At 36.0% G+C, this 26,540-nt stretch overlaps 2 protein-coding genes across 3 annotated transcripts in view; one reads left to right on the top strand and one right to left on the bottom strand.

Annotated features, from left to right (window-relative positions):
* LOC145684592 (basal body-orientation factor 1-like) overlaps positions 1-2,280 on the bottom strand; it is a 120,546-nt gene extending 118,266 nt beyond the window's left edge. For both annotated transcript variants that reach the window (XM_081756983.1, XM_081756984.1), the window contains exon 1: positions 2,178-2,280. In XM_081756983.1, coding sequence (XP_081613109.1) covers positions 2,178-2,194 — 17 coding nt within the window. In that variant the 5' untranslated portion in view covers positions 2,195-2,280. The remainder of the gene's footprint in view (positions 1-2,177) is intronic.
* A 6,793-nt stretch (positions 2,281-9,073) lies between these two features.
* The window catches only part of LOC145684590 (UDP-glycosyltransferase UGT5-like), a 28,919-nt gene continuing 11,452 nt past the window's right edge, over positions 9,074-26,540 (top strand). Inside the window, exons 1-2 of the mRNA XM_081756981.1 lie at positions 9,074-9,208; positions 22,832-23,679. Coding sequence (XP_081613107.1) covers positions 22,834-23,679 — 846 coding nt within the window. The 5' untranslated portion in view covers positions 9,074-9,208; positions 22,832-22,833. The remainder of the gene's footprint in view (positions 9,209-22,831; positions 23,680-26,540) is intronic.

Raw genomic sequence — 26,540 nt, 5'->3', positions numbered from 1 at the left:
AATATACGATAGTTTTAAAGACGAAAATCGGTAATTTTGTTCTCTGAGGTTGGCAACTCTGAACGGAGAAGCTATTACATCACCGACCCTTGTGAACCTGCCCCCAACCCCCACTTCTCAGTAAAAACGATTTCCGCATATCAATAAAAAGTACTTCGTTTGTACCGGTTTGTACCTCAAAAAATTTTGTACTGTACTGCATACGAGAAATTAAGAAAACAAAGTGGGGAGCCAAGTTCACGCAGCCCCCCCCACAATGTCCTAGGACCGATTTAATTGGCTCATTTGAAAGATTTTCGTTTGTACCGGATTGTACCGTAGTTTGTACTGTAATGGATTATGAAAAATTAACGAAACAAAATGGGGGCCCAGATCAAGCAGGCCCTCAAATCACGACTTAATACACTGGGTACACATGACTTTTGTATGTCATGTGAAAGTACTTCCTTAGTACCGGAATGTACCACAAGGAGTTTTAGTTTAACCATAATAGACTATGAAAAATTAAGAAAAAAATTGGGGGGGCTGTGTGAACCTGGGCCCCCCACTACGTTCTATAAACGATTTAATCGGCTCATTTGAAAGATTTTCGTTTGTACCGGATTGTACCGTAGCTTATTTCGTTTGTACCGTCCTGGATTATGAAAAATTAACAAAACAAAATGGGGCCCAGGTCAAGCAGGCCCTCAAATCACGGCTTAATACACCGGGTACACATGACTTTTGTATGTCATAATGAAAGTACTAGGTTAGTAACGGATTGTACCACATTGAGTTTTAGTTTAGCCATAATAGATTATGAAAAATTAAGAAAATAAAATTTGGGGGCTGCGCGGACCTTGTTGAGGACAAGCTGGCCCGGACAACACAATTTCTTTACAATTAGAATGAAAATTGAATCAAAAATTTGTACCAGTTATGTACTAATTTGTACCACCAAAAATCGAATTAGCACCCCCACCAGTACTTAGAAGTTTGAATTCTTGATTGCTGGTCAAGCTGTCACGCATAACTTAATTTTCTTTCGAATAGTAATCAAAACGGTATCAAAAATTTATAGACATTATTTATCAATTTGTAGTACCAAAATCAGAATATGTACAACCACCAATTTCGAGAAATTTGGATTTAGGTTGGCTGGTTAGACTGGCCGCACAACTTATTTTTTATTAAAATTCGAATCAAAACAGTACCAAACATTTGTACCCTATATGTACCAATTTGTCTGCCAAAATTAAAATTTGTACCCTCATCAATTTCGAAAAGATTGAATTTTTGATAACGAGTGAAGCAGAGCCGTACGACTCTTTTTTTCTATCCATTTCGAATGAAAAGGCACCAAAAATTGGTAACCCATACTTACCAATTTGTACCACCAAATTAGAATTTGTATTTCCACCAATTTCGAGAAATTTGAGTTTTCGATGGCGGGACAAACTGGATCGCAAAACTTATTTTTCTTTCAAATTCGAATCACAACGGTACTAAAAATTGTAACCAATATACGGCAACTTGTATAACCAACATTAGAATTTGTACACTCTACTTATTTCGACAAAATTTGAATTTTTATAGAGGACCAGTATGACGTCAATCTGGCCCACACAACACATATTTTTCCAATTGGAATGAAAACGGTACTAAAACTTTGTAAACAATATGTACCATAAATATCGTTGTGCAATATATTTACAAAGTTAGGCCCAATAAAGCCCGAGAAATATGGTTGTATCTCGAAGTGATCTGTGCTTTGTAGGCCTGAGCCCGTGAAGACCTCTACACCAGGGTATAAAAGGTCCAACTTTACAGAGAATGTCTGCAATGAGAACTCCTTCTTGACGCCAAACGTCAGTGGCACACAACAATAGATATGAAAAGATGAAATGAAATATTTAAGTTCTACGTCCCGCGGTTATGCCGGCTAGACCAAAGGAGACGGTGATGATGAGAAATGAATGAAATGGTTAAATGAAGAAAGTGGGAGGAAACGGGAGAACCCCGAGAAAACCTACGAGCAACAATAGATATGAAGACGTCATATGGCGTCAAGTGGCAACGAACGAGTTAAATAAACAAATTTAAATTACAAGCAATTAAGTCACCGTCCATATAGAACTACAATACTGTCGTTTGAGAGTCTGAAATTATGAAAAGACCGACTAATACGTCACTCTTACCTCTTTTTCGGCGGCATTTTTGTAGTTTATCAGTTTCCTTTTCGCAAAATTCTGAATAGCGTTTCACCTCTATGCACAGAATTTTCTATCTACCGTTTCCTAGACACTAATTAAATTAGCCCATTATTGTAAATACTAATTAAATAAACATTTTTTTAAAAGACTTGCGAATTAGAAACTTGTTAGAAATCTATAATTTCTGTTATTGTTATTTTTATACAGACGTACATTTTTAATTCTCTACACGCCCTGGACACTTCCATTTTTTTTTTTTTTTTACCGCAAAATGCAACTTGTGATACGTCATTTTTCTTTCATCGTACGAAAAAAGTCTTTACTTACAACATCCGGCACTTGTTTTTTAAAGGGGGTCACCGTGGCTCAGTGGTAGAGTGCTTACCTCTGGTGCGTGGGGTTCCTGGTTCGATTTCCAGCTATGTAAGTTTGTGGTGTACAACATCGTGTCCGTGGGTTTTCCCGGGGTGCCCCCGTTTCCTCTACGCTCTCATTCCACCTTGCGACTGAAATCTGAACTACATTTGTCATTAAGGGGGCGCGGTGGCTCAGTGGTACAGCGTTCACCTCCCGTGCTTGGGGTTCCGAGTTCGATCTCAGCTCGCGCCGTATGGACTTTGTGGTGGACAAACTCCGTGCTCGTGGGTGTTCTCGGGGTTCTCCCGTTTCCTCCCACTTTCTTCATTCCACCATTTCATTCATTTCTCATCATCACCGTCTCCTGTAGCCTAACCGACATAATCGTGGGACGTAAAACTTATAGATTTCATTTCATTTTTTACATTTGTCATTATCTATCTTGTTCGTATTGATAATCTCCAAAATATCGTTCTTTGTTTTCGCATTTATGTTTGTCTTTGGATAAAGTGAATCAGCGTTGATGTAAAGTTTGACGGAGCGAACATCCAAATTCATCCTTCCGTCAGGTGTATCTTCATTACTCAAAAGCTGGAAATGTTCATGAATAGTGTTGCCAATTTTACCTCTTTATGGCTAAATCTAGCTATTTTCACATGGTGTTTAGCCAGTAAAAAATGTAGTTTAGCTATTAGCTATAACTGTGGCTATTTTAAGAGTATGCCCATCGCAGATGGGGAACTTTTAGTATTATGTTAGGACAATAGTGTCAGTGGCATACAACCAACATTTCGCAAAGATTAAGAAGAAAGAAAAAAAAAAGAATTGAAATGGAGGGTACCTCCTCGACCTTTTTCCATAACAGTTTGTGTCAACGTAACACAAACTTTGCGTTTTACAGTCCAGAAGTATAACGTCGTTGGCTTCCCGCGCTTGAACCTGCTCGTCACTAGGGGTGTGGTAAGAGGGTAGCCAATCACCACCAACCATCAGCGAGCCACGAGTAACCAAGCTGGCCACTCCCCATAAACGTCACTACAACTCGCGGGAAGCCAACGACGTTATACCTTCCGCACTATAGTTTGCGTATAATCAGGATTACAATTGTATGAGTTTTTTGCATTGCGTTGTGGTAGACAAACTTTTGCAAAGACTGATACGAAATTGCGTCGCTCATTGTTAATGCAAGTAAAGTGTACTGGAAATATATTTTAAGCAGGGGTGCAACCAAAACTTACTAACTCAACATGTATTTGTACACTTTTTAAATAAAACTGTATTTGTTTAACAGGGAAATGAATGACGTAGCATGAATGTTTGATTTTACACTTCATCTGTACTCTTTCTCTAATAAAAAAAAACAATCTATCATTTTTTCTGAAAATATATGTGGGAGTATTTTACAATTACTTATCGGATACAGAATAATACCCTTTCAATACTGCATAGACGTAGTTTTTTGTAGTACTGGACCCCAACAGCAAAAAATTTTTGGGTGTGCCCCTGATTTTAAGTAATGAACGCCCCACAAGCGCCACCGGTGACCGGTTTGCTCATTAGACATCGCTTAATACGTACATGGTCACAAAACGTGTTCTCTTTACCGCATGGTCACAAACGATGAGAAAGAATGCAATTAACAAGTGACTCAGCCAGTAAAACAACTGTAATCCCCGAAAGACCATGTTGTGTTAGGGTTGTCATTCGTCCCGAAAAATCCAGAACCGTCACGAAATCGAGATCTGCGTCCCGAAAATATTTCTCGCAACGCTTAAATGTCCCGGATTTCAGCAAACCAGAAAGGAAAGGAATATTATAATTTGTTTTTATCACAGTATTTGGTATTAATAATTATTCTCTTTAACTTCTGAGTATGACAATTCAAAAGTTGAAAAAAAAACTTGAAAAAAGAAAGGAAGGTCATGCTTATGTAAGCATACATGCGAGTTATTGAGTTGTTAGTTTGTTAAAAAAAAATAACAGAAATAGAGTAAAAATTCGATGTAAGAAGTTCTTTGAAGATAAACACTGCCAGAACATATTTCTAACGAATTAACTGTTCTAGAAGAAAGGATACAACACGAACAGACAAAATGTGTGGAAGGGAACATCACAGGGGCGTCATTTGCCCCCCCCCCTTCGAGTTTGAGATGTATATAGATTTTATCAATAGAATAGTAGTAAATCAGTGAAAAACGCGAAATTTTACTTATATCAAGGGGTCTTGCCCCCTCCCCCCAAAGCAAAATCTGAAATGACGCTCCTGGAACATCATACCATGAATGAGCTAAAACAGACCCTATATGAAACTAAACATAACAAATCCTGAGAAATAAAAAAAAAATGCTTACCAGGGGAGGGAGTAAATCATCTGCTTACGTTTGCTTAACTAGGGAGGAAAAGGTGTACTAAAATGACTAAAAATGTGGTTATGTAATACTTGAATAACTATACCTAGCTAATGCAAGAAAGTAAGTTAGTATATAACACTTCTTTTCATTTTAAACATTTCAAAGATTCTCGTATTTTAGTAGCGTCCCGCATTTTCATTTTTAAAATATGGCAACCCTATGTTGTATGTATGGTGGGACTGGGAAGGCAACTGCTTGTTGAGCGCAACCAAACACGCAGTACGGCGCTCATGTTCAGCAACTGCACCGAGTTAAATGACATTCCTCTGAAATATGCAGCCCCCGCCCAGCCGCCCTTACATCGACAATACCCAAATCAAGAACTCGAATGATAGTGCTGCCTCATCTCTTAGCATTGTTCGAGTTTCACCTCTTTCGATCCTTTCGAACGCTTTGCGTTGTTTAATGACATAAAATTGAGGACTTCGTTGGACTAATTCTTAAAGTCAAAATCGGAAGATTTCGATCTCCGAAGCATCGAGAAATGAATTGAATCATGATAGGAAGTTGTAAGCAACAACATAGAATATATTATTGATTAATTTATTAGTAGTTGAGTTGTCTAAAATAAATTTTAAAAACAACTCATGAATTATTCTTCAATTTAATATTTGTAAACTATACATCAGAAATCATCCTGTCTTATAATTACGGTTACAGAGTTATGACTTGTTGAAACGTTACAAGTTTGTCGCCAGAGCCGCTGTTTCTGTTGTTGCAGGGTGACAATGATATATCGAAACGCACCTCGTGTTTTACCCAACTGTCAGACGCCAACTTCGCTTACAGTACTTGTTTGAACAGCGCAGTAACTTAGATTTTTCTAGGGGAGGGGAGGAGGGCAAGCATTAATGTTTGGGCTCCCTAGTAAAAGTTGTTTTGGTCCATCTCGCAAGATTCGAAAATAAGCTCCTTCTTTTCATCTTTCTCTTACTCTTTGTGGGCCCTTCCGTACGACCCTGGGCCCGTTCCATCCCGGTACATGACAAATTAATTAAGGAGACAACATTGACAAATCTCAAAGCCATAATAATGAATAGTATTTCTAGGACCCCTAATACTAGACTTTTTTTTTTTTTACTGAAATGGGCCCACCAATCATTTTGGTTTTATTTGCCTTTTGTGTGCTGTTTTGTTTATGTAATGTATTGAACCTGTTTGATGCTTCATTTATAATTTCATGTTCGTTTCGATATGGAATAAGAAAATTTTCTCTTAAACTGGCCTCCCCTCGAACGGCTGGAAGCTTCACTGGAGGGGCAATTATTCCCCCTGCCCCTTCCACAATTTACAGCCCTGTGTTTGAATGTAAGTCCTTGAGTTGTGAAATACGAAGGATAGCCTGTGACCTTGTAGAATCTTGGTCAGTGGCCTGGTTCCACGTGGGATAATTGCAATTTGCGTATTGTGCACATGCTGATTGTAATCTCACTTACAGATAAATTTTTGCATTTCAATTCCCCACTTTCAAGTAGATAAATTAGTTCTGTATCATTGAAACTAATTAATTTGTCCATCTAGAAATGTGTATTTCTTACTTTCAATCAAGAAATCCCCTAAACAAAATAATATTCCTGATCCGTTTATTTTCATTAATAATAATAATAATAATAATAATAATAATAATAATAATAATAATAATAATAATAATAATAATAATAATAATAATAATAATAATAATAATAATAATTCACCTGAGTTACGAAACCGCTCCTTCGTTTTCCAAAACCTGTTCTCAATTGCTGCCGAATTAAGCTTAGTAAACCAAAGAGCAATTTCATTCATATTGAAATTAAATAATGATAAAAAATAAAAGAGAAGTATAAACATGCCTGTGGGAACACCAGTTGCCTTCCCCTATCTCTGAGATCTACATCTTTTCCTCATCTTGATTGCATAAGATTAAAATTACGTGTAAGGTTTCTTCCTCTTTGTTTCTTCTCAACATTATCTTTTTTCTTTCTTTAAAACCTGAAACAGTGTTGCCAACAAGTTGACACAAAAAGTCGCTAAATGGGAGATAAAATGACTCCAATTTCGAGTGAAAAGTCCCTAAAAAAATTATTAGTGGAATTCTCTCTCTCTCTCTCTCTCTCTCTCTCTATATATATATATATATATATATATATATATATATATATATATATATATATATATATACAGTGAAACCTCCCTTAACGGACACCTCTATAATACGGACAGATTTTTTTGTCCCGGCAAAAACATATGTTCTCTTACAGAACAAAACCCTCCCTTTTACGGACACTCTCAGATACGGACGCGGACAGTCCTTTTTTACCCCCAAACGTTTCAATAACCTCTTCATAACGGACAGGAATTATTCTTGGTTCTGCGATATTTGACAATGGACAGAAAAGTCCTTTCCCCACAAGTGCATCTATCATCAAACAGAACAACTTCAAGCTGAACTTGAAATGCTTCTTTTTATCTGCCCGCAATAAACTGCTTTCTGGTGGAAATCCTAGATAATCTTCAATAAGCACTAACACTCATGCTGGATTAGTCGTATGGTCAAGAGTTCTATGCGGATCTTCCCTTCCCTAACAAATTTAGTGTTTTTTCCTCTGGGCCTTGCATCTTTCCCGACAATTTCATAGATAATAAAAGAAACATTGTTTATTTTGCGATAACATTTTTCAACGAGCAATGCTTTCTCTCTTACTTTTTTGGAAAAGCAAAATTTTTCTTTTGTACAAATTGATGTGTCAAACAGTTGAACAATTAAAGAAATTTGCCATTGTGAAATATAAGTTCTCCAATTGATCCAGCAGTTGCAAGCAAATTTCGAACAACTACTGCAGACAACTACTGCAGACTTTTCCCCAAGAAATTTGGTGAGTTTCGGCTCCACATTTTCAGTATTTAATAATAATATTGCATACTTTTTAAAGCTATTTTTACTTTTAATATAGGCGGTAAGTGAATTAATGGAATTTTTTTACAGTTTGATGACATATCCTTAAGAAAATTACCATACACGCATTATCATTTGCAGTATTCGAACATATTAACACATTTCCCAACAATAATATTATATAACAGAAATGAATTTCTCCTTCATCCGTCCCAGTAATTCAAATACGTACTAAATAGAGTATTTTCATATTGAATTTTACGTATTTACGCTCATACATAATGTATTTACTGTATATTACTGCATACAATTACCATTGAGAAAATTAAATTTTTGTAACCTCTCTGTAACGGACACCTCTCAGTAACGGACAAAAATTCCCGTCCCATTGGTGTCCGTTATTCAGAGGTTTCACTGTATGTATATATATATATATATATATATATATATATATATATATATATATATATATATGTGTGTGTGTGTGTGTGTGTGTGTGTGTTGTGTGTGTGTGTGTGTGTGTGAAATTAAATTGAAAGAATCATATGTAACTATGAATAATTTCATTTTTAGAACGATATTTATATTTTCTAATTTATGATCAATTTCAGTTCAGCAAAATCAAAAATGAGTTTAGAAAAACGAACAAAGGATTGAATCTTACATCCACTTCACTTTTACTTACGTTTCTACAAATTATCAATTTACTATTGCTAACGTATTATTTTTTGCCGTTAAACGGAAGCTCTGCAACCTCTCCGTTAGAGGACAAGAGGTAACAGCAATCAAAGCGGAAATATGGAGATACATGCTATATACTTTCCTAGCTCATCAATGCTTGCGCTAATTCAAATAAACAGAAAGAAAACAAACATGTATCTAAAGTGATACGACTAATAGTATTTCATTATAGAAGGAGAAGTTGTTGGTAGCACAAAAGTCGCTAGATTTGTACGTAAGTCGCCATATTCTCATTCAAAAATCACCAAAAATGTCGCTAATCGGAAAAGATATTTTTTGTCGCTATCCTGGAAGTCAAATTCCCTAGATTTAGCGACTTTTCCCCCAAACTGGCATCACTGAACCTGAACTGTACAAGGAAGCTTTTGTCTAGAACGCCAATGCTTCTTCTCCATCCTCTTTTTGGATAGCTATTATTGTACTTTTTTTTCTATTTTTTTAATTTTCCTCCAGCACTTTCCGGAACAGTAAAAACGAACCAAGAAGGATACTGTTCTATTCAGTTGATGTTATAGCGTGAAGGTGAAATTTAGTTTTTGTCCCAGAACGAAGCAGTTTCAGGATAGATTTTAAAGTTCCTGGACAGTATCAGCAAGTGCTTACTGTATCATCTCCTGAAACAAAATTATAAGGTAAAGTTTAAAATTCATCTGAATATTTAAAACGTTTAAATATTAAGAAGTATACTACAGGATTGATTTATTTATTCAATTTTCTTAGTAAATTAGCATATTCGTATCCTAGACAGAATGTAACTGTTTTGGGTTAACTAAGTTTGTTCTTAGAATTTTTGTGCAAGTGTCATTTTCTTAGAGAGTTCAGTTGTCAGAGGAGGAGCTAGCCCGGGACCGGGGGGACCTGGGCCCCCAGATTTTTTATGTTTTTTTTAAATATATTTTTGAAAGTTTATAGCAAAATCATGACTTACCTATCATAGTCTGGCCTCTGGTCCGCCCCGCAGTTTTTCCCCTCTAGATCCGCCTCTATCAGTTGTGGCTATATGGTTAATAAATAGACCTTTAGTGCTTGAGATCTGGGTTTCATTCCAGGTGGGAGCTTATGTATTTTTAGTTACCACGTTAAGATACCACCACAATAAATCTAAAGGACTCATTCATACAGCTAGTCAACGAAACAAAATTTTTAAGTATTATAATAGATGAGCACTTCAGATGGAGTAGTCATATTGAAGCAACTATACATAAACTAAATTCGAGGCTATATGTTCTAAGAGTGCTAAAAGACACTTTAACTCTAAAAGGCTTAAAACAAATCTACTACACTGAGAAAAAAAATGTAGGTGGCGTACTTAGAAAGATAGGTTAAAAGCATAATCCCTGTAGTTTTTTGGACTTAACGTACAACAGACGTATAACTGAAAACGCATGTTTTATGATACTTTCTGTATATATAAGTGTTCCATCTATACGTACTTTCTGCATGAAACAAGGTAGGCAGTCAGGATCTCACATACAAATGGACGTATATAACATATAGCTGACGAAGGTAACATAAATATATGTATGTGATATACGGAAAACTGTTAGATGTCAGACTTCCTGCAACGGTATGATGTAACATCTAAGGGCAGTGCCTATGTAGCATACGGATAACGTATGCTCCGTACTGATTTCTATACTAAGCAAGAGGATACCGTATATTTGTACAATATACCGCTGTCCGGGGGGGGGGGTTCTCTGTGTATGGGTCCATATACCCTATCATAAAGTATGACATCCCATTTTGGGGTAACACAAATGAAAGCAAATCTATATTTATTAAACAAAAACAGGCCATCCGTGCCATTGCAAACTTACATTACACTACAAGCTGCAAATCGTATTTTAACAAAGTTAAAAATATTAACAGTTCCATCTATTTGTATATATGAAGCATCCGTTTTCAGTCTAACGCAAAATGAAGTTGAAGCGAAAGATGGCAAATAAAATATTCAATGTTTTGCCCAATCACATAAAGATGGAGAAAAACTTAAAACTTAAAAGCGTATCTAATAGAAAAAGAATTTTATAGTGTTAAAGAATATCTAGAAATATATGTATAACAATGTAAAATATCACCATGTATCACTTCTGTAAATCATATTATGTTTCTTTTATAAGCTCACATAAATAGTATGTGCATGTGAACTGAACCATCCAAATACCAGGTATTGGTTAGATGGAGTAAATAAATAAATAAATAAATAAATAAATAAAAAGCTCTAAGTTGAGGGTAACAGTGATGAGTGGTAAAGCACCCACTTCTGGCGCGAGAGATCAATGTTTCAGATCTGAGACAACGTGAGTTTGTAGTGGACAACATTGTATTCCTGAGTTTTCCCGGGGTTCCTCCGTTTTCTCCTACATTCTCATTCCACGAATTCTTTCATAATCATTCTCTTTGTTACTAATCATGTGGTCTCTGTTCGCCTGAAAGGTATAAGCGTGGGACTAAGCTTAGATAAATTTCATTTTATTCATTCCTCAATAATGAATGGGCTAAAAAGAAATCAAAGATGGCACAGGTACTCCTCAGCGTTAAGTGGTACAGCGTTCAGTCTGACAACGATTGATTTTTTTTAATCAACTAAAAATAAAGAGAACTTACAAAATAAATGTAGGAACAAGATATCGGCAGAAAGACTTTATTCAATTGATATGCGATTGCGGGTGCTTAAACAGGGACTTGTGTCGTGGTACGGTAATCCAGTTATCTTGTAGGCCAGATAGTGTGGTGAGGGACGGCCTTATCTGTAAGGGTTGACCTTCCGTGATGGTATGCGCATTAGATCGCTGTACCGGGTTCGAGCCCTGAATGTAATTACACAGCTCATGTTGATTGTAGGTTCCGTTCTTCATTACAACTATTGTACTACTACTACTACTACCACTACTACTACTACTACTACTAACAATAACTACTACTACTACTAACGAGACATCTCTTTCATAAACACCTTCTTCCGAAACGATACAACACTTTCACTACGCCTTTCTGTTGGAGACGAGACAGCACATTCACAAACACCTTTCTTTTGGAGACAAGTCAACACTTTCACAATATCTTTCTTTTCAAGACGAGATATCACTTTCACAAACACCTTTCTTTTGTAGATGAGACAGCAGTTCACAACATCTTTCTTTCCGAGACGAGACATCTCTTTCATAAACACCTTCTTCCGAAACGAGACAACACTTTCACTACGCCTTTCTGTTGGAGATGAGACAGCACTTTTACAAATCTCTTTCTTTTGGAGACGAGACAACACTTTCACAATACCTTTCTTTCCGAGACGAGATATCACTTCCACAACTCCTTTCTTTTGGAGACGAGACAGCACTTTCACAACACCTTTCTTTCCGAAACGAGACATCACTTTCAAAAAACCTTTGTTTTGGAGATTAGACAACATTATATCTTTTCTCGTGAGCAAAACTACCAACGGATCACTATGCTTCCTTAATAAATTAGAAGTAATAATAATAATAATAATAATAATAATAATAATAATAATAATAATAATAATAATAACAAAAGTAATGGTAATTATAAGTACATGAAACCTTCTAGTTTAATTACCCACGGTTATGCCTTTAGGCTAAAGGAGACGGATGATTAAGGCAAGTGAATGATGATGGAAGAATTGGTGGAATGAGAATTATTTCTCTTCTCTTATAAAATGAAATCTTTCAGTTTAACGTCCAACGATTATGTCCTTTAGGCTAAAGGAGACGGATGATTAAGGCAAGTGAATGATGATGGAAGAATTCGTAGAATGAGAATGTGGGAGGAAATGGGTATACCCTGAGAAAACCCATGGACACGATGGCTACCACAAACTTACTTGGCTGGAGATTGTACCAAAGACCACAGAATAAACCATTGTTATTATTTTGTTTGACGCTTGGGTAACAGGGAACCGCGTGCTATATTAAAAAAAAAAAATCTTTTTTTCTTGGAATTGTACATAATAAAAGCTCCATGCGAAGGGGTGTCGGAAAAACTACAATAACAGGAAATAATAACACTCGCTGTTGATAAGGAAAAATCAATCTTATTTGTTCATGGATTTATTACATACAGCATGTCAGCTGGCGACTTGCTGGGGAGTTTAAATAGATATCCTGATTCAGTTGTTCGATTAGTTACGAATGACAGTTAGACAGGTCAAAAATAGCGTTGTGTATCAATGTGGGTTGTGTGTCGTTCACAAGACTATATGGGCTTAGATAATATTTGAGGGGTAAGTATGGGGTTATACAAGTATTTCTCCTACATATGTTGTTGTTGTTATTATTATTATTATTATTATTATTATTATTATTATTATTATTATTATTATTATTATTATTGTTACTTCTAATTTATTAAGGAAGCATAGTGATCCGTTGGTAGTTTTGCTCACGAGAATAGATATAATGTTGTCTAATCTCCAAAACAAAGGTTTTTTGAAAGTGATGTCTCGTTTCGGAAAGAAAGGTGTTGTGAAAGTGCTGTCTCGTCTCCAAAAGAAAGGAGTTGTGGAAGTGATATCTCGTCTCGGAAAGAAAGGTATTGTGAAAGTGTTGTCTCGTCTCCAAAAGAAAGAAATTTGTAAAAGTGCTGTCTCGTCTCCAACAGAAAGGCGTAGTGAAAGTGTTGTCTCGTTTCGGAAGAAGGTGTTTATGAAAGAGATGTCTTGTCTTGGAAAGAAAGATGTTGTGAACTGCTGTCTCATCTACAAAAGAAAGGTGTTTGTGAAAGTGATATCTCGTCTTGAAGAGAAAGATATTGTGAAAGTGTTGACTTGTCTCCAAAAGAAAGGTGTTTGTGAATGTGCTGTCTCGTCTCCAACAGAAAGGCGTAGCGAAAGTGTTGTCTCGGAAAGAAAGGTGTTCTGAAAGTACTATCTCGTCTCGAAAACAAATATGTTGTGAAAGTACTATCTTGTCTCCAAAAGAAAGGTGTTGTGAAAGTGTTATCTCGTCTTCCAAAAAAAAGATGTTGTGAAAGTACTATCTCGTCAACAAAAGAAAGGTGCTGTGAAAGTGCTATCTCGTCTCCAAAAGAAAGGTGTTGTGAAAGTAATATCGCCTTTCAAAAAATAGCTATATATATTTCTATTGGGCAATCTCTGCCAGTCTCGTCTCGTGGCCAACATTTTTCAGTGGCGGAGCGCTCATCTCAAGTGCGAGGAGTCCCTGTTTGGATCACAGGTTAAGAAGTTTATGAACGACAACATGCCTCCTTGGGTTTTTCTTCGGGGATCTCCGCACCCTCCTATTTTCATTTCACCATTTATTTCATGACAATTCGCTTTCACTAATCACCCATCTGCTTTAGCCTAAATGCCAGAATCGCAGGACGTTAAACTAATATTTTACATCACTTCATTCCAACTCGAATCCAGTTGAATAGAATTATTTTTTAATTGAAAGTAAAATTCCAGAACTGTCCCGGATTCGATTTCCGGTGAGGACACAGGCACGTAGCCAGGATTTCGTAATAGGGGGGGGGGGTCCGAGACATGAAATACTGCGGTTATCAGATCAGAGTTCTATTATTCTAAACTAATTTACTAGTAACATATATTGGTTCGTTTAGTCAGGATTTCGTGATGGGGGGGGGGAAGGGGCCTGATCAATTTAAACATTTTACTAGCAACATATATTGGTATGTTAGGACTTTGAAATTATGACATGTTATTAAGGGCAACGATTTCTCTGTAAATTTAGGGGGGGTCCATTCAGATGCAGAAGGCATATATGAGGATTTCAAGACAAATTGCATTCAAATTATGTCAATATATTGTATATTCATAAATACAAGGGGGCCCACATGACCTTTAGGGAGACGGGCCCCCTCGGCTCCCAGAGTCGGCGCCCATGCATGTTAGTAAGTATTTTAGTAACAAACTATGAAGAAATCTCGAATAAAAGAATATTTAAAAAATATTTAAAAATTTTTTTACAATATCTACATTTCTTCTTTTGTTCATCCAAATATAACAATTTTCCTTCCATTATGATCTCAACTATTAAAAAAAGTATGTATCCAATAATGTCTTGTAAAATATTTTATATCTGCGTTCCTTTCTCTGTTGAATCAAATGTTAACAGGACTTCCTTTCCACATAACTTTTTTTGTTTTATTATTCCGTCTATTACTGTCTGTTTCAAATGACAAGTTAAAGGAGCAGTAGAAAACCTTTTCTGAAATAACATGTTTGATACTGCAAGGATGCGATGACGAAAAATTATTTTTATTTTTAGCTTTTTTATCTTTATATTTTATTTTTATATTTTTATCTTTATTTTTAACGCTGATTCTTCCTATTTCTTGTTTCTTTTTGTTTCGTTCTTCCTTAATTTTTTTTATTTCTGGTCTCAAAGGGGGGGGGGATCCGGACCCACCCCTTAGCTACGTGCCTGGAGGACACTCGGTCAAAAAGGTTTTTACATCTTTTTCAGGACAGCCGTCCTGAGTGAGGTTTTTCCTGGGTTTTCCTCATTCACACCAGGTAAATGGTTGGATGCTACTTCACATATAGATCCCAGACTGTTTTCTTCTTGCTTCACTCTTTCCCGGATAGTGTGCTCGCCGAGGGACATCACTCCTCATATTGCATTACGGGCTTAAGGCCCAAGTTGCTGGGAGTGCCCAGAAATATGTATAAATATATCAAGTAACTAAAATTCTAGATTTCAAAAAAAAAAAAAAAAATTAGTTGAAGAGTGCTCATAACTAGAGGTGCTTTGGGATATAAAATTTCGCATCTCCAAGACTTCTATCTTGATCTGCAGATAATGAGTTAGTTATATATAATTAGGGGCGTAATTTGGAAAGAGTAGGGGACAATTGCTAACTGAGTTTCAGAAACATATGGCTTTAATAAATTGTATACTAATATACTAAGAGAAAAATGTGAAACTCAGTGGACAATTTTTACACACTCCGCTTACAGAACCTGAAATGAAATTAGTATGCAGCTTGCAAGTAGTATGTGCTTAAAGAGACTGTATGCCACTGTTAAGAAAGAACGAATAACAATTTTCTAGCTAACAATGTATTTCTCTACATATACACTGTACAGTTCAGAAATAAGTAAGAATTTATTCCAATAAAATTTAAACAGTCAACTGAAGCATTCCCCCCTCTCCCCTAACAACACTGTATGACACACTTGAGAAATTACTGAGTTACCCGTGGTATCATGTTCTACAGAATGTGACTGACCTATTCTGAAAGGTTAGTTTTTGTTGTTGTCCAAGATATTACAGTACTATACTGACAAAAACTCTGAGCGGAGTATTCCTGTATTTGAAAACACATAGTTTTTTCTCGGTTTCGCTGAAATATATCATGCAACCAGAGTCTTATTTAAGTTTGATGGGGCCCTAAGCTATTGAAGATAACGGGGCCCTTTATGAGTCAAGATGAACGTAGGCACCCTATATATAGAAATGAAGAAACAAGTGATATTTTAGAAAGCAGGCTAGTAGAAGGGGTCCCATTACTTACTTCATAGGAGGCTACACAACACGAAGCACCATTGCTTTATGTAGATTTTATTTTATTTATTGCTTTTCTTATATTTTGGAAATGTAAGTCAAGTTTTTATTTTTTGGGGTGGGGTGCACTAGAGAGTGGAGCCCTACGCTATATCTTGTTTAGCTTATACGTAAACCCGGCACTGCATGGAGCGTTTTATTTATTTATTTATTTATTTTATAGCACCAACATTTAGATAGTTTTTCGATGAGAATTTACTCTCAAGCAGGCCCGAAACCAGCCACAGAGATTTGGGGGGGGGGGCTATGAATATGTTAGGTGGCCAAGTAATTAAAAATTTTCTTACACATATCTAAATTGTGCTTTTTGTATTGAGAGCTGGAGGGGCCACGAACAGTTTAGGGGGTCCATGCCCCCTAGCCCCCCCTCTGGTTGCGGGCCTGCTCTTAAGCATTAATTTTATTCAGTGCGATGCGGTCTATCGACTTATATGTGGTTTATATTTGGACAATGTTTTAGTTGAAACAAAAATAAATTTTAAGAGTTGGTGATAATCTTAGGCTAATGTCCCATTAGTCATGCATTATGTACTATCGTTAATGGAGCTTAATGGAGGAGCATTTTGGTATCAGTTTCATTTCAATGAGTGTCATGAGCTATTGCACGCATGGATATCATTTTGTTCAGCTCAACAAGATTTATCGATTTATTAGAAGGTCTCCCATAAAGAACGCAGCTTTTGAAATGCCCGCCATTTTTGTTCTACTAAGTTGGCAGCACTGAACGTTTACACGATTTTCGTTTGTTGTTTTTGTGGTCAGTTAGTCACGGAGCACCGCCGAATAGCCCTTGAACGCCATCTGTTTTCTGTACGCTTCAACGACGGAACAGTATGCTATCATGGTGAAAACTATGGTGAAAACAAATGAATCAGAGAGTGGAAAAACAGTACTAGTCCAAAATCAGCCATTTTGAGATAACTGTAAAACATAGAACTACACGTTGCAATGAAGAACAGTACAATTTGCAAGCCCTGGCACGTTATAGCAGCTATAAAAAGTAGACATGGTGCTGAATGAGTAGAAAAGCAGTATCTGTCCTGGACTAGTACTGCTGTTCCTCCCACATATAATCTGGGTTTCAGATGGTGCAAGGAGCGCAGCGCTTCTGGTTGAAAACTAAACCTTTATACTGTATGTGTTGACGCTTGTTCCGTCACTTGATGTTATTACATTGATAGTTTAAAAGTTATGAACAATGAGTGATAGCAGCAGTGAGTCGTCGAGAGAAGTTGATGAAGTATGTGCCTAATGAAGTATTACCATTCTATAATGAAATATCTACTTGGAAAACCACCCAGGAGATGCGCGCCTTTGGCATGGGAGACCCGGGTTTGATCCCTGGCGGGAGCTGATGTGGTTCGGATTCCACGTCAATCAGTAGGTCTCGTCTCATATAGCCTTGCTGCTGAAAAAGAGGTTATACTCAAAATCAACATCAAATGAACCACCGAGGAAGATGAAGACGTGTAATTTTGTAACATTTTGTGTTTATTGAATGTTTCACATTTTTAAAGTGTTTTAGTGCCTGATTTGTATTGATTTCTTTTACTAAATACTATTTCTTTTGCTTTGTTTAATATCAAGGATGTTTAATTTATTTTCATAAAATGTTGTTTCTCTATTGTAGTTGTATTATTAACAGTGAAAAGTACATTAAGTGAAATAGAATGGAAAACGGTACATGTCCCGCAAAAATTAATGTTTTATTTAAAACTTTTGGCACATGTTAAGAAATAATTAGACAAATACGGACATTCTTATGGGTTAGGATAACAGTTTTAAAAGGTTTCCATTATCACAATATCGACTATATTTATGACTTTTGTAAGCAAAAAAGTTATTTTTGCAAATAAATCAAAATCGTTTTTTGGACTAGTACTGTTTTTCCACTCACCGATTCAAATGTGGTGAATGTTGTGCAAAAACTGTTCGCAAACTCCGAACATTCGCCTAATTGAATGTTTGTTGAATGTAATGTACCGAATAAGTTGATTATGATGAGACTGATTGCTAAATTTGAGAAAACCGGTTCCGATGTGGACATTAAACCCTGAGGGCGTCCTCGTGTTGGTCGTTCTGCGGAAAACGTGGCCATCATGAGTGATAATGTTGCTGTAAGCCCGGTCCAGAAAACAGATGACGAACATGCGCTAACCACAAAAGACAACAGATGAAAATCATGTAACGTTCAGTGCTGCCAACTTACTAGAACAACAATGGCGGGAACTTCAAAAATTGTGTTTTTTATGAAATACCCTTTAGATGTCTCACCTTTGGACAAAATTCTTTCCGCTAATTGTAAATATTCTGGCAGAATTTCTCCATATCAATTATAATTTCAAAAATAGTTTCTAACATAATAATTGTAAATATCTTCTTTGTAGTTTTCTTAATCCTATAATGTGATACCTGTATCATTAAAACAAAAATCTAAAACATCAAATAAGTACCCTTTCTGTTGAAGTCAATATAATATTATTAAAATATACTGTAACACGCAACTAAAGTGTTCACGTTACAGTAGGTTATTTGTTTGGTTTATTCATTATCTGTTTAACAATATTTCAGTTTAGTTCAGATTTGTTTGTATTTAATGATCGTTTTGAAATTTACGATGGTAACGTGTTTTTTTTTGTCTGCGCCATTCGGATATTAAATAAAAGTTAAAGGATGTCTACTTAAGAACAAGATGGAGAATTTTTTTTAAAAAAATAGTTTTTCCTCTTCTTTTCGGAATCCTTTTAATACTCAATGATTTATCTATTTTTTCGATTGTGACCAATATTTTTTTCTCAAACAACTGTATGTATCGTGTTGTAAAACTTTGGATTGCAGTCCGAAGAAATAAATTATTGGTCACCTTTGAACGATTACATCGTTTGTAATGGTGATAAAAAGCTGTAAATAATTTATTAAATACACAAGGAAAGAATTTCATGATTCCTTCCTTTGGAAGTAGTTCTATGTAAACACCAATCATATATGTTTGTAGATTATTTCAACACTACGCATAATTTCAGTTTTTGTACGTCATTTGATGTTTATCATCGTCGATTAGTGCTTCTTTTACTACCTAGATTTTTTAATTATAAGTGTCTGTTTGATTTGCCTGTTTTACATGTTTGTATTACCTGAACATTCGGTATCTAGTTATGACTATAAAGATCATAGCTACTTTAGGTTATTCCCATCGAATAAGACTCTGATTATGAAACTTGATAAAGTAGACATTAGGGAAGAAAATTGCGTATCAACGTTGTCGAAAAAGCTATTCTTGCATTGATTTGTGATCAAAATGTGTAAAAACTATTAAGCAGCACTGAATTAAAGTATAACTATAAATATCCTTCTACTTATTTATTTATTTTTACTTATTTATTTACGAACATAATTCCAGATACAGCTGGGCGCAAGTTTACACTGGAATATCTAACGAATCTAAGAGTTGATAACATATTACAATAATAATAATAATAATAATAATAATAATAATAATAATAATAATAATAATAATAATAATAATAATAATAATAATAATAATAACTAACATATACGTAATAACAAGAAAGATTGACAATAGCTGGCTAAGTTTTATCCACTAAAAAGACGTCGTAGTGCGGAGTTATATGCAGGTTCAGAATTAAATAAATCTATTGGTGTATGTGACAATTCGTTGTATAGTTTAGGAAGCTTGTAGAACAGAAAACTCTGAACTATTGAAAGTCTAGGTCGTACTATATGAAAAAGATGTGTTACATGTTTGTCTGAATGGAATTTAGAAATACAATTCTGAAAGTAGTATTTAGAACCTGAGTTAACCATGTGTGAATTTATACATATATTTGAGGTTACTGACAAGTGTCAGGTAGTTGAACATTTAGTGTTCGTAACAGTTTATCATCGCACTGTGTGAGGTACTCTCAAACGTTCTGTTGTCAGGAAGAAGTTTAGAACTCAGTTTAGCCGAGATAGGTTTGTAGGAGCTAACATTGTCGAAATAGATGAACAATATTCCATTTTAGGTGAAATTATTGCCTTGTAGAACGTTGCTAAGGAAGAGAAGTTCCGTATCTCTGCTAATCTGTACAGAAGCCCTAGAAGACACATGAAATGCTTAGTGATGTGTTTATCTGTGAAAGTGTGTTTTGTGTCTAAAGTAACTCCAAGATCTTTATGACTATTGACTCTCGTGATGGGCGAACCATCTATGTTGTATGAAGTGTGTGCAATATTTTTCTATATGGGTACACACTGCGGATTACATTCAAGATTTATATTGCGATTGATTCGTTTTAGTGAAATACGACAGAGAACATTTTGCTAACAAGGAAGGGTCACGCAGTGGCTCCGCTGAAATCCGAACGAGACAATTGTGTTTGCATTTGATATGTTATAACTAGACGAATCCCAAAGTTATACGTGCCACTGGGCGGAATGTCGTGAGTTACAACATATTTTGTAATATAAAAGCTACAAAGCTGGAAGAATAGTGTGAACCGAGTCATTTGTTCGGAAACGGTTGGGTAAATGGAAAACTCGGACAATACGTATCCCACCGTTTTCAAGGACACATTTTTTTGATAAAAAAAAGTTTGCCCCAGGGTCCTCGCAGGGTCCCAGACGGGGTCCAACTCAAAATTTTCAAATGGCAAGGGGGGTTAAGTAGCACATCGTTTGAAAGCCGTTGTAAATTGAAAGAAAATGCAGCAAGTCTCGACTCTCTACGACAACCCTGTCCAAAATTGCGGTGGGTCAAAATGTAAACAAAAGCTTAATTGAAAAACTAAGCTGGCCACTTAAAACCTATGTCATTCATAACAGTACAAATCTAAATCTCTATTTTTCTCTATTATGTATTTAGAAACAATAGGAAGACTAAAGAAGAATTGAATTTCGATTCACTTCAACTATTATTTCATTCGGTAACAACACCATATATGTTTTGTTCTTAATGCACAACCGCCACGGTTCTCTCGACATCATTTACTTGAATATAACGAATGTGCGATGAACACACAATTCTGACTTCCTACTCATACTGCTAAACAAAAGTTGAATACATTCGGATATTTTTCTAATTTTGTCATACGTAGTTCACGCATAAAGGACTTCCTGCACCAGTAGGTTGGGGGCTCTATTGTAACGTATTCGTGATGGTTACATTTGTATGTCATTCGTTGGTTTGATCACAATACTTCAAGCGATATCAAATATATATATATATATATATATATATATATATATATATATATATATATATATATATATATATATATATATATATATATATATATATATATATATATATATAAAATTGCAAGATTGGCGAGTAGTACCAAACCATGTGTAAGTTATTTCAGTACATCGAGCTGCGTCAAACTTTGTTGGTTTGGTCACAGTATTCCAAAAAATAATATATTTATATACAAACTCATTTTTCACGCTGGCAGCTATATTGGATTAATGATTATACTTTTTGATATTTTGTGGATATCTACTATTAACTATAAACGTAAATACCACATTTCGCTTCTCCAACACAAGTGGTGTGAGCTGGACATACGTTCGATACATAGTGCGACATTTTGAACTCAATATGTCGCGTTTTTGAACATTTCGTATATTTTCGTCACCTACTAATCAACATTCATGCCAAATTTGGTTTTCCTAGTTTCAGCAGTTTTGTATGCTTATCCTTTCGATATAGGTTTTAAGCAACCATCTTGGATTCAAGGTGGCCGCAGATTTTCAATTAAGCTTTTGTTTACGTTTTGACCTTCGCATTTTGGACAGGGTTATCGCAGAAAGTCAAGACGTGCTCCATCTTCTTTCACTTAACAAGAGCTTTCAAACGATGTGCTACCTCTATTGCCATTTGAAACTTTTTAGTTGGACCCGACCTGGAACCATGTGGGGACCCTGGGACAAGACGTTTTAACTTAAATCATTGTACTTTTAAAATAATGCCATACTTCCTTTCCTATTTTCACATTTGTCTTACCGTTTCCGATTTATAGGGGTGACCATGGACTGTTTAATTAAGTTTTTTACATTTTGACCCGTCGCCATTTTGCACAGGGTTGTCGTAGAGAGTCGAGATTTGCTGCATTTTCTTACATTTTACAACAGCTTTCAAACAATGTGCAACTTAACCTCCCTTGCTATTTAAAAATTTTGAGTTGGACCCCGTCTGGGATCCTGCTGGGGACTCTGGGACAAACTTTTCTTGCCACAAAAAGTTTGTCGTTAAAAATAATGGGATACGTGTTGGTCGAGGTTTCCACTTACCCAACCGTTTCCGAACAAATGACTTGGTTCAAACTATTCTGCCAGGTAATTTTTTGTAGTTCTTACATTACAAAATATGTTGTAACTCACGATATTCCGCCCGGTGGCACGTATAACTTTGGGATCCATCTAGTTATAACATATCAAATGCAAACACAATTGTCTCGTTCGGATTTCAGCGGAGCCACTGCGTGACCCTTCCTTGTAAGAACAATGCTTGTATTTTTGTAAAATACATTTTCCCTTATTTCTAACGAAAGTGTAAGCAAAAATGGTACCAAATGTGAAGATTTAATTTTGAATTTCCTAGAGTTAATTCGAAAACTTGAATATTTTCTTTTTGATTTTCGTTTTTTAAAATATCAATTATTTTTATCACTCCTTCTGAAATTCTATTTATTTTTTACTTTTTAGATATGCCGAAAGTAATTGAAGATGTCATCGTTATTGGTTTGCTAGTCACAGTGTTCTTTGAAGATCGGGCACAGAGTGCTAACATTCTGGCGCTATTCCCTTTCGCTTCCAAAAGCCACTTGATTTACTACGAACCTCTGCTAACTGGCCTCGCTGACAAAGGACACCAAATAACTCTTCTTGCTCCGTATAAAACCTACGGCAGAACAGGACATGAGAACGTCACGGAATTAATTCCTCCAGGGCTCAAAGAGTCGGCCACAACTTATTATGTGGATGTTCTAAACTTAAGACGTCAGAAAGCAGCACACCATTTACAGTTCTTAATGCCCAAAATTGGATTATCTGTGTGTAATTATTTCTTAGGAACCAAAGAAGTTAAATTCTTACTGAGTAGCCCAAAACATTTTGATGTGGCTATGATAGGAAATATATTTAACGAATGTGCCTTGCCAATTATTCACCGGCTACAAATCCCTTATATTGCTTTAACCTCTGCAGCTCTGGTACCATGGATGGACTCTGCAGTTTGGAACCCACAGCCATGGTCATATGTGCCAAACCTCTACCTATCATATAGTGACCGTATGAACTTCGGAGGACGTTTCTACAACACCATATTTTCTATCATTAGTCTCAAATGGAGAGAATGGACATATCTTGCTGATTTGGATAACATTATTCGGTCTTACCTAGGACCAAAAGTTCCTCCTGTTGTGGAATTAGAAAGAAATGCAAGTTTGGTGTTTGTGAATAGTGATCCGAGTGTTGATTATCCAAGACCAAATTTGCCGACTGTGATTGGTATTAGCGCCGTTCACTGTCGACCAGCAAAGAAACTGCCGCCCGTAAGTATTTAACGAAATCTCTAGTAAATATAGTGCTGACGCTAGATTTGTTACACTGTTACTTCAAAAAATATGTCATGCTTCATTTATAATTTGATCGAATCGTATACGGAGTACGAAAATTTTGTCTTAAAATGGGTCCCCTCGAACGGCAGGGAGCTTCCGTGGGGGACAGTTGCCCATTGCCCCCCACAAGTTACGGCCCTGGTGACAAATGACTCCTGGACGCAATCCGGATAATTGAAGGAAACATCAACAAAAGATCTTGTTATAAGATATAATTTCCTCTAAAATCTCTTTCGATTAACAAAAAAGTAATGGTTGTTGAAAATAAGATAACTTTTACTACAAACTAAAAGAATACAGTACAATAGTAGTATGTACTTACCATCAGAGACATTAGTAGAACATGCCCAACCAAGTCAAATGTTTTGTCGTATATTCTCGTTTACGTGCTGTCAAAGTCCTGCAAACGGTTGGTAGGATGTTGTAGTATGTGGTCGCAATTCAGGCTGTCATTTCATCCGCTTTTTCAAGACAGTATCAAAATGAACGAATTACCTCACAGACAGTAAAACCTCTTTTCGGATACAACTGAGGCCGCTTCGTCACTTTCTTCATCCAACTACTGAGATTTCCAGAAATCCTGGTCCTTTTGAATCACACAGCAACCATTCGTTTAGAATATGTCATTTACGTTGAACTCTTATCAGCCAGAAATTTTCACGATGTTTTGTTGTATTGTATATTTTCAATTAATATTTATTTATGAGCTTTAGTAACATTGTCAGTTACCTTTCGTCATCATTTTTTTTCTGTTTTAATAATTTAATTCTTTTTATTTCCATATATCTATCCAGATATTTGGCAATCTGTGTACTTAAATGTCATCTCAAAACTTCTGGTTTTAAAATACGCTTGCCATAAAATCTGATACGTTAATTGTATATTTTACTACTAAAAGCATGTGACAAACATCTTGGCAATTCAGCTAAACGAATGAAACGCAAGCTCTGACGCAATGTTGCCGAGTGCTAAGGGGTGTGGCTATGGCTAAGCAGACAAACTACAGCGCGATCAGGTGGCAGGTGATAGACGTGGATGTGTGCAAAATAAACGTGGCAATACCGCTGGCCTCTCATTTGCTAGCAACTTTTAACCCCTTCAGTGTGGGTGGCGAGTTAACTCGTGTCTTCAAAACGCACCTGCTGTGCGGATGGCGTATATATACGCTTTCATTTTGCTTTGGCTATTTTGTATTGCGTATGGCGAATATACTTGCCCATAGTATGAGTAATGTTATTCCCGACAATATTTAGCGAGTTTGCGCTCACCTAGGAACCCCAAGAGACCACACAGAAAAATTGGGCTTGATCTGTTGAGGCATTCCCAAATTTTGTGTAACCCAACCATATGATGATGATGATGATAACAATAATTACGACAATGACAAGCTATAGTAGCTAATTAGAAGCAACTAAGATCATAATGCTGAAAATTTCATTGTGATTGCTTGAGAGGTTCAAAAGTTATTAAAAGGTAACAAATTCCAAAGTTCTAAAAAGAAACTACACTTTTTACAGCGGTTCGCATCTGAAAATTACGCACTGAAGGGGTTAAAGGGATCTTGGAGCACCGCCTTCAAATGCCAAGATGTTTGTCACGCCGTTTACGTAGGTGCGAATGAAATGTCCAACTGCAGTTGTTCATTTTCAGTTGCAAAGAGAGAGAGAAAGAAAGAGAAAGAAGAAAGAAAAGAAAAGTAAAATACCGGTTAATCAAATAAGTCGCCGTCTGCAACACACTTTTGCAATTGGTCAGCCAGCGAGTGATTCGATTCCGTGGCGAAAGAAGTGTGTAATCTGACAAGTAAACCTTACGTTTGGGTGAATCGAGTTGCTGACTGAGACACACATGAAAAAGTAGTACTAAATGTGATTAGTATTTCAGTGAAGTTTTAGGTGCGAAGCTCCAGGGGTTTAGGAGATACAGCTACCAGAACATCACATGGAAGTACAGAATAGTCTTCATACAGTTGGAGGTAAAAGCTCTGTAAGACCTCTTGTAACGACAAAAGGTGCATAACAAATATATGGGTACATATTAGGACTAGGGGGAAGTCATATAGTAAGGGTATATCTGACGGCGGCCATCTTGAAATCCGCCATTTTGAATTAGGGTTAAGTTTTTAAAATAGGAATAGGGTCATGTGATACATGATTTAAGACTCAAATTTAATCAGAAGAACAATGGTGACGTTAATTTTGATTTACGTGCAATTGGTAAAAAGTTACAGGGAAATTAAATATTGTTGCAGCATATGTATTAGTTCTTTACCCCACCTTGTAAATTTTGTTTTAATGATGATAATTAAATAAAAAGCAGGTGGATAAATATTAGGTCTATGGTAAGAGTTGCCTTAATGGCGGCCATGTTCAAATCCGCCATTTTGAATCAGACAAAAGTTTTAAACAAAACGCATAACAGTGAGACCTTATTAATAGCAAATTTTACCATAACCATTTTTAACAATTTTTGCTTTATCATTAACCAGCACAAGGTTAAATGGATCGCTTCTTACGACTACTGCTTTGGCGGAATTGTTAACGACAAATGTGTCAAGTGTAACTCGATTGCCTGTGCCAGGTGTGCTCACTGTGAGCAGAGCATTTGTGCAAGTCATGCACTCTTTTCTGAACTACATATTGATTGTACTAATTGAGGACTTTTCTGGAAAACACCAAACACCCAAGTTCAATTATGACTCAGTTCCACTTTGGTCATTTTTATTTAAATTAGCAACTTGTTTATGGGATAACAAATGCTGGTTAATGATAAAGCAAAAATGGTTATACCGTTGG

The sequence above is a fragment of the Thermobia domestica genome, chromosome 5 (assembly GCF_964235325.1).
Source record: "Thermobia domestica chromosome 5, izTheDome1.hap1.1, whole genome shotgun sequence".
Taxonomy (NCBI): Eukaryota; Metazoa; Arthropoda; class Insecta; order Zygentoma; family Lepismatidae; genus Thermobia; species Thermobia domestica.
The sequence above is the reverse complement of the archived record's forward strand: the minus strand, read 5'-3'. Positions and strand labels throughout refer to the sequence as shown.